This window comes from Juglans regia, chromosome 4 (assembly GCF_001411555.2).
Source record: "Juglans regia cultivar Chandler chromosome 4, Walnut 2.0, whole genome shotgun sequence".
NCBI lineage: Eukaryota > Viridiplantae > Streptophyta > Magnoliopsida > Fagales > Juglandaceae > Juglans > Juglans regia.
In genome coordinates, this window is record NC_049904.1 from 28,011,640 (window position 1) to 28,031,672 (window position 20,033).

Consider the following 20,033-nt stretch of genomic DNA (forward strand, 5'->3'; position numbering starts at 1 on the left):
GGCACTAAAACCCTTTGGTACATAAATAGCTATCGTTTCTCTTTTTCTTTCTTGCATACACACATAAAAGTACTTGTCACATCTATGAACATGCAAACAAATTTCATTTATGTGTGGTGTATTATTTGAGAATGATGGATGGAATTTTTCATTTACATGTATTCATGTATCTACATATATTTAAATCGAAAAAATTATAAAAGATGTTTATCAATTGTTGACGCTTTATATTAATGTTGATGATAACGTTTACACCTTGTCTCGAGATGGCCTCTGAGTTAAGCTTTTGTTGGAGGCCGCTCCTTGGTGGCACGCGGGTTGATCATCATAGGGGAAAAGTGAGAGAGGGAGGGAGCTACTGGCGAAATGTATTGTTAAAAACAATAAACAAAATGGGAAAAATCTATGAGGGACATTTTTTTTTTTAAGAGTCTAGGCCATCTGTCCAATAGTGACCCTTCCTCATTTTTATTAAAAAGCCTCACTTATGGCAGAGGAATACCTTGAAACAAACTCCATACCTGAAGAAACCACAGTCACAAAACCATTACCCTAAAATTACAGACAACTCATAACCACCAATCTCCCAAAAAAAAAAAATAAAGAATAAAGAAAAAATCAAACCTTATTGTCGAGTAATTCTAATATAAGGAAGGCCTTCCTTTTCTAATCTTATTATACCTTTGATAAACAAAGGAAGATCCGAAAAATAACGCCACAAACTATTACCCCCCTTGGCACCAATACGAGCGAAGCCATCTGCCACTGTATTTGTCTCTCTAAAAGAATGATTAACGGACAAATCCATGATGGATAAAATCGTCAAAAAAAGTTAAACTATATATATATATATATATATATCATAAATTCTATGTACAACCGCCCCTAAGTCCTCGCCGCAAAACCAGTTCCCACGTGGCAGGTAAAAAGTTTATTTTCTTCTTCGTGGCTCTCTGCAACAATGCCATTTTGTTTATTTTTCGTTCCCCTTTCTCATTCAATTTCCCTCCCTGCCTTCGATTTCTTTCCCCCTTTCCAAACTCCTTTCGTTTCCTCCTCCGATTCCTTCTTCCCTCCAAATCCCCTTCAACGCAATCATTGTTGTTCATCATTGTGAAATCCATCACTCTCTCTTCAGCACAACACAAGTTTAATATCTCATCCATGAAGTTCAGTACCCTGACAAGCTCACACCCGTCGACTTGCTCGTTGTCTATAACAAAAGCAAATTCAGATCCGAATCATTCAAAACCTTGGAGAGATCAATAACGTAAACATCGTAGGATATGAAATTCGACATGGCAACCACGAAGCTTGATTTCCCAGTTCCGGATGGACCGTATAAGAGAAAGCTTTGCATCCAAACGTAGCCAAGACAGTGATAATACTGTTTGGATTTGAAGAAGGATTTGAGATCGGACTTCACCTTGTTTTTGAGGTCGTCTTCCATGGCGATGGTATCAAAGGTGGAAGGGTGCGTAAAGGGAGCGAATCTCCACCTTCCGTCACCACCCTCACTGCGATGATGATGATAGTGATGACCGTCGTCGTCGTCGTCCTCGTCGTGCTTGATATTCATGTACAACTTTAGATCTCGCTGTTTTCTCAGATCAATTTCATCAACTACAGAGTGGATGTGCTGGAGGTACAGCCGGAGGATTTTGCGCTTGTCCGCCTTTCGAACCTTCAGGACGAAGCTTCAGCAGTCGTTTCGTAGCATGTTGTCAGCGTTGGTCCATGTTAATACGGCGTCAAGAAATTTGTCCTCGATGGTCTGGTTGAGGTTGAGGTAGAGAACGATGTTGTTAGGCTTCTTGCCAGTGACAAGGTTGGTGAAATCAGAGTCTTCAAGACTAGACAGAAGTTAAGGTAGAGGAAAGCTCTTCGACAAAGCTGATTCTCTTGCATATTTTCATTGAATTCGGGGAATTTGAGGAACTGGTGAACATGAAAGCAATCTTCAATCCATCTCCACCATTTCTTCATGACATTAATCAATCCTAGTTTGACTAGAAGCACCTTAATCAACATGAGAAAACAAAAAAGTACCACACCAAGAAATTAGGGTTCGAGTACCTATAAAATAATAATAATAATAATAATAAATCTCTTTATGGGTGTTTCGAATTTTCTTTTTGGGTTTGGGTTGAGCGATCAGAGACAAAAATATGTGACGGAGAGAGAGAGGTGGAAGGGGGAGTGTTTGTTTCGCTCCCACCCATTCCCACATAGGATAGAACTGAACCCACGGCAGAAAGACAAACTCTGGAACTCGATGAAACTCGGGAAAAGGGCTAAGACACGAAGAAGACGAAGCTCGGGATTCTGCAACTTGAAGACGAAGCTAGCGGCGTTTATTTTTATTTCCCGCTTTTAATTTTGTTTCCCTTTTTTTTTTTTTTAATAAGACAGTAAACATGGCGGTATGCCAAATCAGTCGCGGGGACGCATGCGGTTGTCCATGTAAAAACTTGTGATGCTTTGTAAAAGTTGTCCGGGCGGTGGGGTTTAATACATGAATTTTATTATTTATCATCCTCACATACCATATATTTAATTTAATTTAATTTAATTTTTATTTTATTTTTTTAAAACTAATTAAATTTTTTTATTCATGGTTTATACTCCTGATTAATTGAATTATTAAGGACAATAATAAAGTTACGTGGGAAGATGAGGTGCGGGGTAGAGTGTCCGACATGACGACCTGAAAAATTGCTCTGGCTGCTTAGAATTTAAATATGATAGTTAGGTGCACGTGTTGTTCGATCTGGTTGGTTGATTGTCGAGGTCGGAGAATAAAATGCTTGTTTTAGACATGCTTACAAGCTGCAGATAGGCTGCTGCTTTTCCAGTCCCCACAGGACTCGATCGTTAGGCCAACCCGAAAGATAGCACTGAATAGGAAGAGACAAATATGCATTCATTTTGAGTTTTGAGACGTCCGGATTGAACTCCTTGTATCATATGCATTGTATTGGGTCGTACATTCAATTTCATTGGTTTCTTTAATTATCATGTGCCCTTTCGATGTCCGAGAAAATGCTAGTCAGTCATGTTCCTTCATTTAATTGGCCGATTATGATTTAATTTTTAGCAATTATATATATGTGGTTACTATATATTTATAATCAATTTTAACATATATAATTAGTATTAAAAAAATTAATATTTTTGCCAAAGGCATGCCATAACACCTAAACTTCTAAAATGGAAGTCTTGAGTTCGACCCCCTTCTCAAATTAAATAATAATAATAATAATAATATTTTTAATTCAATTCATGCACACTATGATCTAGCAATCAATAATTCAAAAGTACTTAAAAAATATTATTTTAGTAATATTGTGTTAAAATTGTGTATAAATTGTAATTATGTTATTTTTCTTTCCTTTACATGCAAATTATGCTTAATTAATTAAGCTAATTATACAAATAAAAGCATTACAAAGTACACGTAGATGATATATTCACCCATATACAATTAGGGATCATAAAATATGTATCGTATTGCCTAAATTGTCCTTAGTTAAGAGTTTTCAGTATAAAGTTAAAAGCCCAAGGCAATTGATTCTGGAGGGACGAGTGTGATACGTTAAGAAGACAACGACGATGTTGGTGCGGAGAGCAGGAAGGAACTAGGGGTGTCAAATCGTGTTAATGGGTTGTGTTCATGTCGTGTCAAGATATATATATTATACTATATAGGTAAACCCTAACCCGACCCGTTAAGCTTATCGTGTCAAAATCTCAAACCTTAACACGACCCAATAACATAACGGGTCGTGTCGTGTCAATCCGTTTTGACCTATTTATGTAAATGGATTGAAACAAACCCAAAATTAACCTATTTAATCTAGTTAAGTTTAGCATAATTTTATATAAATGTTAAAATTATAATATCTATAAAAAAATATAAAACTAACTACAAGTCCAAAATTACAATCTAAACAATAAAAATATCGAAATTAAAATCCCAACAATTTTATTTTTTAGGTAAAAGGGTATAATTGTAATTTTAACTTTCTTAACGGGTCATAACGAGTTATAACGGGTCATAAAGGGTTGACCCGTTATCAATCCGTTAAGCTATCGTGTCTTAACGGGTCAACCCGTTTTGACCTAAACCCGTTAAGGGTAAACCCTAACCCGTTTTTATCGTGTCGTGTTTGTGTTAGGTTAATGGGTCGTATCATATATTGATATTCCTAGAAGGAACCACACAAAGCAATTCCAATTTTAAAACTGCAATAAAAAATAGTGAGGATCTTGGTCATTGGCTGACAATGTGAGTGTAGACTTACACCATCTAATGATATTGTGACACGTGTGTTTTCTATTAAAAAAAAAATAGAACTGATTGCAGGTAAGGATCTCCTATACACCTCTTCTCTCTCCTTCTTCTCAAGTCAACTGCGTGATTTTCATCCCCCTCTCTTAGGGGTGTAAATTCAAACCGGAAAACTGGAAAACCGGACCGGATCGGACCGGTTTTACCGGTTTTGAACCGGTCCGGTCCGGAACTGATTTTTAAAACGTAAAAACCGGCCAGTTCCGGGATTTTTTGGACCGGACCGGACCGGTTGATTAAAAAAATAAAAAATAATATTTTTATATATAAGTTTTATACAAAATATTTTTTATATATTAAATATTAATATATATAAGTTTTATATATAATGTATAATTATAAATTTTTATGTGAAATTTTATATATAACATATATATTCATATATGAAATAATTTCTTATTATAATTTATAACTTATTACATGAAATGTTAATACTAAATCACTAAAAGTTTATAACTAATACTAATATATAAGTTATAACTATACCAATAGTTTAATATTAATACTATAATATAGTCTAATATATTAATAAAAGTATAAAACAGTTTTTTTTTTTTTATAAACAAATTTTTAATGACAAATTGTGAAATTTACATTTTAAAAAAACTGGAAAACCGGACCGGACCGGACCGGAAACCGGTAAAACCGGAAGTACCGGTTTAGAAGGGTAACTGGTGCGTAATCGGTTTTGAAAAATACAAAACCGGTACATACCGGTTCGGTCCTAAATTTTATCCAAAACTGGACCGGACCGGACCGGTTACACCCCTACCCTCTCTTGGTGTTTTTCTATAGAATTTGAAAAATTATTCATTTTTTTTAATTTTTACGGATGAGATTAAATGAGATGAATTGAAATTAAAGTTAAAAATTAATTAAAATATTATTAAAATATATATTTTTAATATTATTTTTGTTTTAAGAATTGAAAAAATTGAATTGTTTATTTTATTTTATATAAAAATTTAAAAAAATTGTAATGATTAAATAAAATAAGATAAGTTGAGAAGAGTTGTGAAAATAAACGAGACATTAATATTGTAAAATCTAACAGAACTACGAAATAACATTGAGAATTATTTGAACTGCAAAACAATAAATATAGGAATTCTTGGTGCATTTTTCAGCAGAAATTACAAAACTACAGGGAGAGGGATGATTTGGGTGGAGATAAGTAGCAAAGAACAAAGCAGGGGAATGGGTATATAGGAAGCAACCTCATTAAATATGGAAAGAAGTTAAACATGTACAATATGAAAATCAAAAGTACACATATTTCTAGAGGCATCGTTGCCATCGTAGAAAGTAGCATGGACAGTCTCCCATGAACTACCAGTGAAAAGGCCTAGGATTCTAGCATTAGCCACCCCAAGAAGTAAGAGAAGACACTCATGCAATCGGCTTTTGTTATAAATCCAGAACTCATTCTTAAAAATTAACTTATAAGAAAAGGATGTTTAGAGACTTATAAATCATCAACTAATCACATATTTAATCGACGTGGGATCATAACAATTTGAGGGGAGAGAGAGAGAGTGAGAAAGTGAGAGATAGAGGAGGCGTATGGGAAAGCCTTATCAACCGTTGATTCTAATTTGTTCTTGGTAAAAAGTGTACGTGTCACAATATCAATCTTCACTTAACATTACCTCCGGTATGAAGTTTTTTCCATATCCAAGACAGTGAGGATGGTAGCTAGATAGAGAAATCTACAGCAAAAGAGCTAGCCATCAAGTGGTGGCATGAGTACGTTTGGATAATGAGAAGTGATGAGAATTGTTGAGAATATTTATAAATAATAATAAAATAATAATAAAAAAGTAATAATAAAATATTAAATAGTAGTAAAAATTAGATAAAAAAATAATAAATAGTAAAAAGATAGATAAAAATTAATAATAAAATAAAGAATAATAACGAGAGTCTCACTTGCCAAACATATCCTAGTCTTGTGTTCGCGGTGATGTGTATATAGGCCCCACATGTATAGCAGTTTGGTCGAGGTTTCTTTTGAGAAAGATAAGAGGATTTTGCTTTGTTGATACATTCTATTTACAATTAGAAATAATATCAGGGGTATTAGCTTTAGAAGAAAAAAATGCAACACATATATATTTCTGAAATGTTTAAAAGAGAATGTGATAATTGGCAACGAAAAGGTATGTCGTAATTGGGTGTTGTCATGACTATGTAGATACCTTTTACGGTTTATTTGGTTGTTAAAGTGATTTTAATCCATCTTATAATAATAATTAATAGGACTTACTACTTTTTAAATTTAGTTCTTACAGTTAAATATATATATTAACTTATTTATATTTAAAAATATTTTAATAAGATTCACAAAATACTACTATTTATAGATCAACTTAATTAGATCATCTGAGATTACTTCAGCATCTAAATACAGCGTAAGAATTTTTTGAAGGATTAATTACACTTTACCCTTCGAACTTTCACTTAATTCATAATATGTCTTCGAAACTAATAATTGCATCAAAATGGACCCTCAAACTTTCAAAACTTACCAATCCTCCATTCCGTCTACCAGCAGTATTAAATCTAACAGAAATTTATTGTAAATATGTCATTTTTATCTAATTTATTATAATTGGCTATATAAAATATAAAATAATATATGCTATCAATTAATAATAAATCATAAATCATAAACTATATATAAAATTATTTGATACTTAAGTTGCAAGCAAGTATGAATCATTTATGTACATAATGAAATTATTTGATATTCATTAACCATATATAAATTAATAAAAAAATTATTTAATGATTAATAATTTATAGTATATATTATTTTATATTTTATATAGTCAATGATAATAAATTAAATGAAATTACATATTTGTAGTGAATGTTATGCACATAAACAGTACGTGCAGTAAATTTCAATTAGATTTGACGTTGGTAGTAGACGGAAGGGGGAAATTGATACATTTTGAAAGTTCGAAGATCTACTTTAAGGTAATTATTAATTTCAGAGGTATATTATATTTTGAGTAAAAATTCGAGAGAATAAAATGTAATTACCATATTTTTTGAATTACTTCTAGGGAAGAAAACTTGGAAAGGGCTTGTATTACAGTTGTAAACTAAAAGGTTGTAAACAATCATCTTGATTGACTTCTTGCAATAGGGATGGAATCCAATAAGAACAAAGGAGAAAGGTGGAGTTGAGATGGATTGAGAGGTTGTATGCAAGTCTAGGAGCTTAGCTAAAAGATTCTAGGACTAAAAGGTCATTAAATTGAAAGAGAAATTGCAGAGACTTGTTGGGTAGAACGCGTAACCCTTGATGGACTGTCCAATTTAAGCCTAACACGTAACATGAGTTGTGATTAAGTTGTTTCAAGAGATAAGTACTAGCTAGTGTTTTGAATGAACCCATTTGCTTCAATGCACCTACGTCATCGAGGAGGATGAGATTATTAGATCAATCATGAACCGTCTGACAATACGGATTATTTGGAGATTAGAAGTGTGATAAATGCTAGGTAATAGTTTTAAATAAACATGTTATACGTAAATATTTTTGTAAAAAAAATGAGTCTCATTAAAAGAAAAATAATTTATTTTTACACTTTTTCAAAATAATCTATATTTTTACAAAAACTTGTACAAAACTTATATCTTTAGAGTTGGTACATGTCATGATTCGGATTCGTTTATTTTTGTAAAAGAGATGGGATGAATTAAGATAAAAATTAAAAATTAAATAAAACATTATTAAAAAATATTTTTTTAATATTATTTTTATTTAGATATTTAAAAATATTGAATTGTTTATTTTATTTTGTGTGAGAATTTGAGAAAGTTATAATGATTAAATTAGATAAGATGAGAATGATTGTGAAAATAAATTATTACTTAAGGGATGTTTGGAAGTAGCTTTTATCTCATCCCATCAAATCTCATTTCATTTCATTGGATCTCATTTTATTCTCAAATATCACTCGAACACAAACATTTTCAAACTAATCATTATATTTTTTTCAAAATTTCAAACAAAAAATAAAAAATAATTCAATTTTTTTCGAATAAAAAATATTAAAAAATTATATTCTAACAATATTTTAACTTTATAATATTTTTTATCCAATTTTTTTTCTCATTTCCTAAAACTCTATAGAACATTAAGGTTACATTTGGTTGTTGAGTCAAACTCATTTTATCTCAACTCATCTCAAACCAATCATAAATAGAACTCGTTATTTTTTTAACTTTCCATAAAAAATTAAACTCATCTTAACCTACTTCATACATTTTAACATAAAAAGTTAAATTCATCTTAACTTAAAAAAATTAAACTCATCTCAATAGGACTTACAATATACTACTATTTACAACTTAACTCATATCAATATCCAAACATAGTCTAACTCAAATTATTTTATAATTATTCATTAACTATCTTATTATTATTTATAAAACTCTCATCTTATCTCACTCTCTAAGCATCTCAAAATCTAATGTTGGCTTATTTAGACTTTTCAGGGTTTGTTGAGTCTGACACGTAGCATAGATTATTATTAAGTGTTCAGCTTGTTTAGGTGCGGTTTAAATAGTGAGATAAGATAGTTTAGATGAAAGATAATAATTGAATAAAATATTATTTTTTAAATATTATTATTAGTTTAAGATTTAAAAAAATTAAATTATTTATAATATTCTATATAAAATTTTAAAAAAATTATAATGATAAAATTAGATAAAATTAAATATTTATAAGCAAAATGATAGCCTTACTACACCGGTCTACTACCCGTTTATTTTTTTTTTAATTTCTTTCGGCTCTGCACACGCTCGCTTCACTTCAAAATTTGTTGTCAATTTTATCATTTCTTCTGTCTACACATTTTCGGTAGATTAATACTCCTCTTACCCATGATTTCTACTGAAGGTTTCTACAGCTATATTATTTTTAGTTTTTTATTAGTTTTTTTACTTGATGATTAAGTAAGTATTTTTTAATAATATTATGAATTTTTTTATTTTTTTAAAAATATTTAATGTGTTAAAAAAAATACAAAAAAATATAAAAAAAAATAAAAAAATCCAAACCATTAACGATAGCTCTTAGCGTAGCTGGGAGCGGTAGTTCTAGTATTATTCTTTTTGATAAGAGTTGACAGAAATAAATCCGCTTAAACTCTTTTTTTTTATCTAATTTTATTTTTATAATTAATTATTCAAATATTGCAGTCGCAATATTTATCTTTTGTCCCAATATTTGATTAGAGAGAAATGATATTTGTATAGTAAAGTCTGTAAATATTACATAATTTTTTTGAAAAAATTAAATAAATAATAAATTTATATAAAAAAATTAATTTTTTAATAATAAATTTTACTCTTTTTTAAAATAATTATGTTATATTTATACACTTTATAACTACCTGTAACATTACTGAATTGTCAATTTTTTTGTTAGCTTTCTTTTCCAACAAGAGAGAGGGAGCAAAAAAGAGAGTTCGGATTACTAGCTGGCCATCGGTGGTGATGCAAAGAGGACAAAACTGCACGGTGTTTTGAGCAAAAGTGAAAATGAGATTAATTTGAATATGAGTAGTATTAGTATGTCGTCAATTTTGACGGTTGGGTGTGCCTATACTATAAATTTTATATTTTAATATTTTTATATTTTTAAAAAATAAAAATTAATTAATACATTAAAAATTAATTCTTTAATTATTAAATAAAAAATAAATAAATTAAAAATTAAAATCAAATAAAGGAACGGTGAAAATGAGAAAGTAAACTCGTGGGCTATCATTTTCTTTTGAATATGATGACCTGCAAAGGAAAATGATACAGTAGTAGTAGACCGGTAGTATAGCGTGGCGAGGGTATCACACCCCTACTTACAAACCTTAAAAATTTAATTATCATCAATTGCAGAATTTCCGTCACCAAAGACGACTCTTACGGCCACGGCTGATGTAATGCAATGGCGCTCCTCCGATCCTATTCCCGTGAGAAAACCTGATCTGCTTGTTTTTTCCGAAGTTTTTTTTTCCTGCAGCGGTCGGACTGCGACAGAGAAACATCAAGAAGTTGTTTGATGACTTTGATCTGCTTGTTTGACTTGCATCTAGCAGACCCTTTCCCTATATTTGTCATGGATATGGGTTCACATGGCACGGAAATCTACAATGACAGAAGCAGGCGAAGAACCTAGCTAGCCTGTCTCCCACTCCCCATCACCTTCTTTCTTTGTCGATCAGCTACCATAATAAAACATTGCTAAGGTTGGAATTACCTCGTCCTGACTGCTCAAGCTCCTCGTATCTCGCCGAAACAGCATAAATTACTTTACTGAATAATCTTGCATGGTCGTAGAGACGAAGAGAGTTCATCAAAATGAATTCTCCCTCTCTTCCCATCTTGGTCCTTTCCATGATCAGCTTCCTCTGCCTGACCACTCATGCAGCCGACCCAGTTTACCTCACCCACTTCTGTAAAAACACAACTTTCCCTCAAAACAGCTTCTATAATTCCAGTCTCAATTCCCTCTTCTCTTCCCTCTCATCCAACGCTACCCGCTACCTCGAGTTCTACAACGCCACCTCTGGGCAAAACACCTCCGACCCCGTCTACGGCATCTTCCTCTGCCGTGGTGATGTCATCGCCGATATGTGCCGGACATGCGTGGCCACCTCGACCAAAGACCTCGCCAGTAAGTGTTCCCGGGAAAGGGTGGCCGTTATTTGGTACGACGAGTGCATGATTCGCTACTCCAATGAGTCTATCATCTCCACCGTGGCCGTCAGGCCCAGAGTTTTGATGTATAACGAACAGAACATCTCGGATCCGGACGGGTTTAACAGGCTGTTGAATACGACGTTGATCGAATTGGCAAGGCAGGCCTCGAACTTTCCAATCGGTGTAAAAAAATATGGAACCAAGGAAGTGAAAATGTCCGGGTTTCAAAACCTGTACAGCCTTGTACAGTGCACACCGGACTTGTCGAGCACCGACTGCAATAGGTGTCTTCAGGCAGCGATCAATCTTCTACCCAGATGTTGTGACGGAAAGCAAGGGGGAAGAGTAATTTTTCCAAGTTGTAATTTTAGGTACGAATTGTATCCTTTTTATAGAGGTACAGCTACGGCCCCCACGCCTGCTCCATCTCTACCTCCACCTCCAGGCTCCACAACTGGATCAAAAGGTGAAGTGGACAACCAATTTGGCTGCTTTTAATTCTTTATTGTTCTGTCTTTTTTGTTTCTTCCAAAGAGCACGTACCCCAATTTTCATTAGTAATACCTGGTGAAGTGGGATGCCATTGGGAGTGGTAGAATTAAGTCCATAAACAATAAACCATAAAAATAAACAAATATACGGTACAGTAGAAGATCATAGGTTCTTTCTGGATTCCGGACACCGGTCTATATATGAATTTTAGTTGATTGAGTATTTTTCATGAATTGAAGTTCCTTGTACTAGTACAATATTTACATGATCCTAGTTCATAAATAGATTTATAGCATGTCCTGAAATAAGAACCATGATGTTTATGCAGGAAAAAGCAAAATCTCAACAACAACTATAGTCGCCATTGTTGTTCCAATTTCTGTCACTGCGGTGCTGTTCATTTTGGGCTGCTGTTGCCTGATTAGGAGAAGAAAGAAATACAATGGTGCAAAAGGAGAAAATGGTAAAGAATAAAAAGGAGCTCTTATGTTCTTATGTCTGCACCATATATATGCTGCTCTGTGTAGTGGAATTTCTTACATTTCTCGTTTGCATTTGTAGCTGTAAATGATATTACAACTGTAGAGTCCTTGCAATTTGATTTTAGTACAATCGAAGCTGCCACAAAAAAGTTCTCAGATGATAGCAAGCTTGGTGCAGGTGGATTTGGTGAGGTTTACAAGGTATGAAATTGCTGATGCAGGGGCTTCCTCTCTTTCGTTTTATTATCATTATTATAAGGTCTCGATTTGATATGGAAATATTTCCTGAGCTATATTTGAATCTGTAATTCGAAGTGCAAAAGCATTTTTTTATTGGAATTCTGCATATTTTGCTGAGGAAATTGTTCTAAGGATTGGTTGAAGTACATCTTCAGGGTACACTTCCTAATGGTCAAGAAATAGCCGTGAAGAGACTATCAAAGAGCTCTAGACAAGGTGCAGAACAATTCAAGAATGAGGTTGTATTGGTAGCTAAGCTTCAACACAGAAATTTAACAAGGCTATTGGGATTTTGCTTGGAAGGACAAGAAAAGATACTCGTCTATGAATTTGTGCCCAACAAAAGCCTCGACAATTTTCTATATGGTCTGTCCAACTGAATATATGTCCAATAATCCTTTCCCATCGTGCTTAAATAGTAGTAATTTCTAATCTATATTCATTTTTTATCTAGTCTTTGTTTCCTAACATGAGTAATTATTCTGATTAACTTTTGTAGACCCTACAAAACATGAACAACTGAATTGGTCAACACGTTACAAGATAATAGCCGGGATTGCTCGAGGAACTCAATATCTTCACCAAGATTCTCGACTTAGAATTATACATCGTGATCTCAAAGCTAGCAATATATTGCTAGATGCCGATATGAATCCAAAAATTTCAGATTTTGGCATGGCAAGGATCTTTGGTGTTGATCAAACTCAGGGAAACACAAGTAGAATTGTGGGAACTTAGTAAGTACTGAATGTTTTTCTTTTGTTTCCCATGATTAGAACTAACAAGTGAATTCATTGTTTTTCTTACCATATAAATTTCTGAAATCAAACAAACACAGGTAACAAAAGGTGTGCTTTGATTATCATGATCATAAATGCCGTTTAGATCATATCATCTTTGAAAACAGTAGGCTATGGACTGAACTGTTGCAGTTACAATTATTTGAATAAACTTAAAAGATTCCCCCCCATTGTCTTTAACATTGTGGTTTCGGCTTGCAGTGGCTACATGTCTCCGGAGTACGCAATGCGTGGAGAATTTTCTGTGAAATCGGATGTCTATAGTTTTGGTGTCTTAATTCTAGAGATTATTAGTGGCAAGAAGAACAGTACTTTCTATGAATCAGATGGTGCTGAGGACCTCTTGAGCTATGTGAGTATGAACTATCCATCTATATATATATATATATATATAGGATTGAACTAGTCTTTTTAAAGTGCAGAGAAGAACTAATCGAGATATTAATACAGGCTTGGATGCATTGGAGGGATGGTACAGCGTTGGATTTGTTGGATCCAGTTTTGGGAGATTCTTATTCGAGAGATGAAGTCATGAGATGCATCCATATTGGGTTATTATGTGTTCAGGAAGATCCAGCAGAGAGACCAACCATGGGATCCATAGTTCTCACACTAAACAGCTACTCTGTTACACTGGCAGCACCTCAACAGCCTGCATTTTTCATTCGCAAAACAGACATGTCAACAAAGGATCTGAAGCCTGATCAATCAACAAGCAATTTAATGCCATGGTCTGTTAACGAAGCATCCATTACTGAACTACACCCTCGCTAATACCACAACCTCAACCTCAACCTCAACCTATAGTTGCATATGACTTTTGTTTAAGGAATAGAAACTCAAAGACAATTTGTTATTTGTTTCAGATTCCAACAAGTCTTCCATCTCAAGCAGTATTCAAACCCTTCGAATGCTTGGTGACTAATGATATATGTTCTCGAGCATAAATAAAGAAAAATTATTTACATTGTTATGCACACGCATGAGCATTTAATAATGTTCTCTTTTAAAAATAAATAAGAAGAATTTTCGAATATGTTTGGACAGCAAATGAGAAGATTATAAATGAATATAATTGTGAGAGATGTTAACAAAGTCAAACAATTACAATTACAAGATAGGCTTGTATGGAATTCATCCTCAATTTGCATCTTGGATTTTTCGTTTCACCATCATTTCTAGATTCATTTTGTACCTTGGACTTGACACGGGTAGATTCAACTTCCTCAACATTTACAGCATTTCTCTTTTTTTTACGTTCCGTTCAGATATAGAAACGGTTTCATTTCATCGTTATAATTTTTTTAAATTCTTACATAAAATATAATAAATAATTTTTTTTTAAATATCAAAATAATAATAATATTAAAAATTAATATTCTAACAATATTTTATTCAATTTTTAACTTTTAAAACCATCTCATTATCCAAACGGAGCCTTAGATTGCGTTCAGTCTAATAATAGTAAAACATTAATGAAAAATTAATAATAGAATATTAAATAATAGTGAAAAGTAAATAAATAATAATAATAAATAATAATAAGATATGTTGAATATTCAAACTAGCACTCAGTTGAGTTCAATTGAGTTCAGTCTAATTTTAAGCTAAGTTTAACATCCAAACATCAAACTCTCAAATTACTAAACTCATCCTAACTCAAAATTTTCTTATACGTAAGATCTATAATATTTTTCAACTTAAAACATCTTTATAAGTGAGACTCCACAATTTTTTTTAATTTTTCATAAAAAGTATTAAATTCATCTTAATATTTAAATACATTTTAAACTTAATTTAGATAGATCTTACATAACTTTCTCTACTATTCAACTCATTACTATTGATAAACAACTAAATTCAAGGAAGTTAAGTTCAACGTCTAAGAGCATTCTCGTTGGCTTGGCCAAATTCATTTTTAAAATTTAGCCAATATCACATTTTTTTGTATTTACCTAGTCCATTTAAATTCAATCTCTAAATTGGATTAGCCATTTAAAAATATTATTAATTTAATAATTTTTTTTATTTAATTTATTTGTATCACATTTTATAATTCTACCAATTTAATATTAATAATAATTATATTCTAATTAAATTAATATTAATATTTATCACATTTATTAAATATTAAATTAATATTAAATATTAATATTAATAATAATTATATTATAATTAACTTAATAATTAATATTAACTAATTTATTTATTTTTATCACATTTTATATTTAATAATAATAAATGAAACTAAATTTCTTAATTACAAAAAATATCTACATATTTTGTGAGAAGAGTGAGAATTAAATATTTTAATGTTTAACTAACTTATTATTCATCTATAAATTTAAAGAATCATTATATTAAAAGTTTAAAATTATATAGAGATATCTAATTTAATGTGATGATTTTTTAACACATATTGATTAAAATTTAGACATAATTAAATTTTGATCAAGCGAATGAGCATTTTCTAAACAGAGCGTAGTCTTCTGGCTGCTAAGAAAAAAGAAAGTTCCTAACGCAGCGAATTCCTCACGGTCCCACCTGAATCGCCGTCGTGTCTTTTCCGAATTCGTGATTTTCCATAACCATAAATTTCTAAGAGGAAAAACAGTGGATTAGGTTGGGAACTTCCTTGAAAAAATATATTTTCTCCACCTTGGGGCAAGCAGAAAAATCAAAGTTGCATTTGTTGACCTGCGTAAAGAGGCGCCAGATGCAGCACCTTCTTCCAGTGTCCTCATCGTGGTATCTGCATCATGAAGAACTTATCCAGTTACCTCGTCTCAGATCAAAATAACAAAGACAAGCACGCTCACAGAAAATGGAAACAGGCATGCAACTGAAGTGAAGAACGTTTGACACAAACAAAGTTTAGTGATTACCGCTCTCCAGCGATGCCTTGCTTTCAATTTTCCAAATTCCTTTTGTCTCTCTTCGTAATTCCCTTGCTAAGCCTTACCGGTGAAGCAGCACCCACTTACCGCGGTCACTACTGCTCGGTGACGACCATCGCCACCGCCAACAGGACCCTTTTCGCCGCCAACGGCACCTACGAATCCAACCTCAAGATCGTCCTCTCTTCTCTTTCCTCTAACGCCACCCGTGCCACTACTGGGTTCTACAACGCCTCCGCCGGTGAAAATCCTGCCGAGGTGGTCTCTGGGCTCTATCTCTGCCGTGGCGACGTCAACACCACAGTCTGTCAGGACTGCGTTGCCACTGCAACCAAAGAGGTACGACAACTCTGCCCGTTGGATAAAGTGGCTTTATTATGGTACGACGAGTGCTTCTTACGGTACTCCAATCTATCCATCTTCGCCACCATTAACGAAGTGCCCGGGGTAGAGATAAACAGCACGCAGAATATCGGAGAGACAGAGGGGGATCTGTTCAATGACTTGTTGGCCCGCACGCTGAATTTGTTGGCGAGGCGAGCCGCGGACTCTCAATCGGGCAAGAAATTTGCGACGGGGGAAGTGGAATTCACCGATTCACAGACGCTATATAGCCTGCTGCAGTGTACGCCCGACCTGACCGACTCCGATTGCTTTAGATGTTTCCAAAGTGCCATCGGTACTCTTCCTATGTGCTGCGATAGAAAACAACGCGGAGGTATGCTGCTCCCCAGTTGTGTTGTTAGATATGACATGAGCCCATTTTACAACATCACTGCTGCTTCGCCTACACGTCCTCCTCTTGCTCCAGGTACCTTAAAAAAGACAATTCTCAATAACCCCATTGATAATATGGTTTGTTGTTTTTTTCCTAAACATTGGTTTTTTTTTTTCCCCGATCTTTGATTTGCCAATTTTTCTTCTCTGTTTTTTTTCCCCCAAGTACTTATGCGGTGTGGCTATTACTTCTTTTAGTTGAAAGAGAGTCATGTCCAACTCCTTGGCTTTTGCGCAGTTGTAGTTAAAATGCACAAAGTAGAAGAATCTTTGTCCTTCGCCAATTTTTTTTTTTTTTTTTAGAGCTGGCATGGAGACATTACTGAAATAAAAGATCTGCTATCCTTCAAAAGAATCCCGAATCACGCAGGCACTGTGCCACTTGCATCGGTGTTGTAGTTTTATACTCGACCCCTTTTCACTAAGTTCTCAGATATCCATGTAAATATTGTTCCTTGTGGCTAATCGCTAACTTTGAGCATGAACTGAGAAAACTACATGACCTGGAAAAGCTATAATGTGATCTATTATGGTTCTTGCACGTATCTTTTAAAGCTGGGTGGCCACTGATTCATACTTTATGTCTAGTGTATCATTACATTTTATCTAATGTATGTAGGAAAGAAGTAGTTCTGATAATGAATGTAGCATTTCAATGATGCATACTTCTGCTGTTTCCAGGAGGAGGCAAAACTTCATCGCTCAAAATTCTTGCCATTGCCATTCCAATTGCTGTTTCTATGGTTCTTTTCTTTGTGGGATATCGCTTCATTCAGAGAAGAGCAAGGAAGAAATACAATACCTTCCCAGAAGAAAAAGGTGAAGAAAACAAGATTATTTGATGCAGACATCTAATTATTAATTTTGTCTTTGTGGTCCAAGCAATTTGTGATAGGGAATTTTTCAATTTAAGAATTATTGTGTTCACTGTTTTTTTGTTTAGCTGAAGTTGAAATTGCAACAGTCGAGTCCTTGCAATTTGACTTGGATACATTAGAAACTGCCACAAACAAGTTCTCTGAGGATAACAAGATAGGTGAAGGAGGATTTGGTCCAGTTTACAAGGTACAAAATTATGTTTAGGCAAAACTTCGGTAAGGCTCATATGCACTAAAACTACTATTTTAACCCTTATATTTTTCAGGGTATCCTTACTAATGGACAACAAATTGCTGTGAAGAGGCTATCTGGAGGATCTGGACAGGGTGCAGAAGAGTTTAAGAATGAGATTGTGTTGGTGGCCAAGCTTCAACATAGGAATCTTGTGAGACTATTGGGATTTTGCTTGGAAGGAGACGAGAAGTTACTTGTCTACGAATATGTGCCCAAGAAAAGCCTTGATTACTTTCTATTTGGTCTGGCCCATCTGAACTCACGTCTAATTATATTTTGTGCCCCATTTCATGTCTAAGGGAATGCCTGATTAGCCTCCCTTTAAGAGTAGCTGATATTGATCGCTTGCAAATCCTTCAATATTCCATTTGTCTTGAGCTTATCATAAATTGAACCACCGATAAGGACTGAGATTCTTAGAAATAACAACATTTCCCTATTCATTTGAATGTCATGCATTTATAACTTGAGTATTTAATTGTACAGACACTACAAAGCAACAACAATTGGATTGGTCGATGCGTTACAAGATTATAGGAGGAATTGCTCGAGGGATCCTTTATCTTCATGAAGATTCTCGCCTTAGAATTATTCATCGTGATCTCAAAGCTAGCAATGTTTTGTTAGACGATAGTATGAACCCAAAGATTTCGGATTTTGGAATGGCAAGGATATTTGTCGTGGATCAAACTCAAGGAAATACAAGTAAAATTGTTGGAACTTAGTAAGTATTTGGTCACTATATTTACCCTTGCATATCATTTACAACAAATATATTTATTTTATTGCATCTCAGAACTGCTCAAAAACAAAATACGCCATGGTTACTGTAAGATTGCCAATTCATTCTCTGACTAGTGTAACTGGAGATGCTATGTGCATAACATATCTCGTCTTATCGATTACTAGGTTCTACATATATGATACCATAATGGACTATCAAAATTTATGCTATTCTACCTACTTAGATTGCTATCTTGATGGTACTGCCCTTTGTAGTGGTTACATGTCTCCAGAGTATGCTATGCATGGACGATATTCTGTGAAGTCTGACATTTTTAGCTTCGGAGTCTTGGTTCTAGAGATCATAAGTGGCAAGAAGAACAGTGGTTTCTATCAATCCGAACATGCTGAGGACCTCTTGAGTTTTGTGAGTATTGGATTAATATCTTAATTTTGAATTGCCACAGACAAATAATCATATCGAGGTGGAGGCCTTGGAAACAAGGAAAAGGGAATCAACTGTTTTGAATGAATTAATGCAGGCTTGGAAGCAATGGACAAACAGAACACCCTTGGAATTGCTGGATCCCACAGTGAGACATTCTTATTCAAGAAATGAAGTGATTAGGTGCATCCATATGGGCTTATTATGCGTTCAGGAAGATCCCGCAAACCGACCTACAATGGCAACAATAGCTCTCATGCTTGACAGTTACTCTGTTACGCTTCCATTACCTCAGCAGCCAGCATTTTTACATCGAAGCAGAGCAAAGCCAAACAGGCTAACACAGGAGCTGGAGTCTGATCAATCTCCAGGTCAATCAATTGCATGGTCAATAAATGAAGCATCATTCACTGAAATACACCCTCGATAAGGTGTTCTCCAAAATCAGTACGCGATAGTGAGTGGCGGAACTTGTGCTCTAATTTGAACATAGCTCTTGTCAATAATCAATCTCACCGATCAAGTTCCATGTGCTCTTGTTTGCATATAGCTCTTGTTTGTTGATGGGATAGTCAATAATCAATCTCACTGATAAGTTCCCTGCCCCTGCTATTTAGTTCTAATATCAGTACAAACTACAAACTTGGGATGTATGAATTGCAATTCTTACCCTTCAGAAAAATTTAATTTTTGGGTGTAAGATCACTCCTATCATCTTTTCTCTTTCTTATTACTTTCTCTTCTCCTCTCTATGCTCTTTTTTGTTTCTATATATATATATATATATAAATATATATATATATATATATATAATAACATTATTATTACGTAATACAACCCCCTTGTGATAATGGCCTGATCTTTATAAAGGTTATGACCCCTATTCTAGCCTTGTATGTGGCTAACGGGCTAGTAGTCAGGACATGGACACTGGTTCTGTTATGGGCTCACAGCCTGAATCTTTAGGGAGTTTGGTATAATTTTTAGCCCTTG

General features: G+C 33.8%; 2 protein-coding genes and 1 pseudogene across 3 annotated transcripts; 2 read left to right on the top strand and 1 right to left on the bottom strand.

Moving 5' to 3' along the window:
- Positions 1-869: 869 nt before the first annotated feature.
- Positions 870-10,725, bottom strand: LOC109007228 (annotated as a pseudogene).
- On the top strand, positions 10,179-14,021 carry LOC109014683 (cysteine-rich receptor-like protein kinase 25). Of its 2 annotated transcripts, XM_035689637.1 has the most exons (8): positions 10,179-11,537; positions 11,892-12,026; positions 12,125-12,246; positions 12,441-12,651; positions 12,785-13,022; positions 13,287-13,437; positions 13,536-13,876; positions 13,917-14,021. In XM_035689637.1, the coding sequence occupies exons 1-7, from the start codon at positions 10,730-10,732 to the stop codon at positions 13,857-13,859; spliced, it is 1,989 nt and encodes a 662-aa protein (XP_035545530.1). In that variant the 5' UTR covers positions 10,179-10,729; the 3' UTR covers positions 13,860-13,876; positions 13,917-14,021. The 2 variants fall into 2 exon arrangements, with proteins under 2 accessions (XP_035545530.1, XP_035545529.1); XM_035689636.1 differs by having other exon boundaries at positions 13,536-14,021.
- A 1,572-nt stretch (positions 14,022-15,593) lies between these two features.
- Positions 15,594-19,773, top strand: LOC109007232 (cysteine-rich receptor-like protein kinase 10). The gene is made up of 7 exons (XM_019003087.2): positions 15,594-16,793; positions 17,441-17,578; positions 17,703-17,824; positions 17,904-18,114; positions 18,359-18,596; positions 18,872-19,022; positions 19,138-19,773. The coding sequence occupies exons 1-7, from the start codon at positions 15,983-15,985 to the stop codon at positions 19,468-19,470; spliced, it is 2,004 nt and encodes a 667-aa protein (XP_018858632.2). The 5' UTR covers positions 15,594-15,982; the 3' UTR covers positions 19,471-19,773.
- The last annotated feature ends 260 nt before the right edge of the window (positions 19,774-20,033 follow it).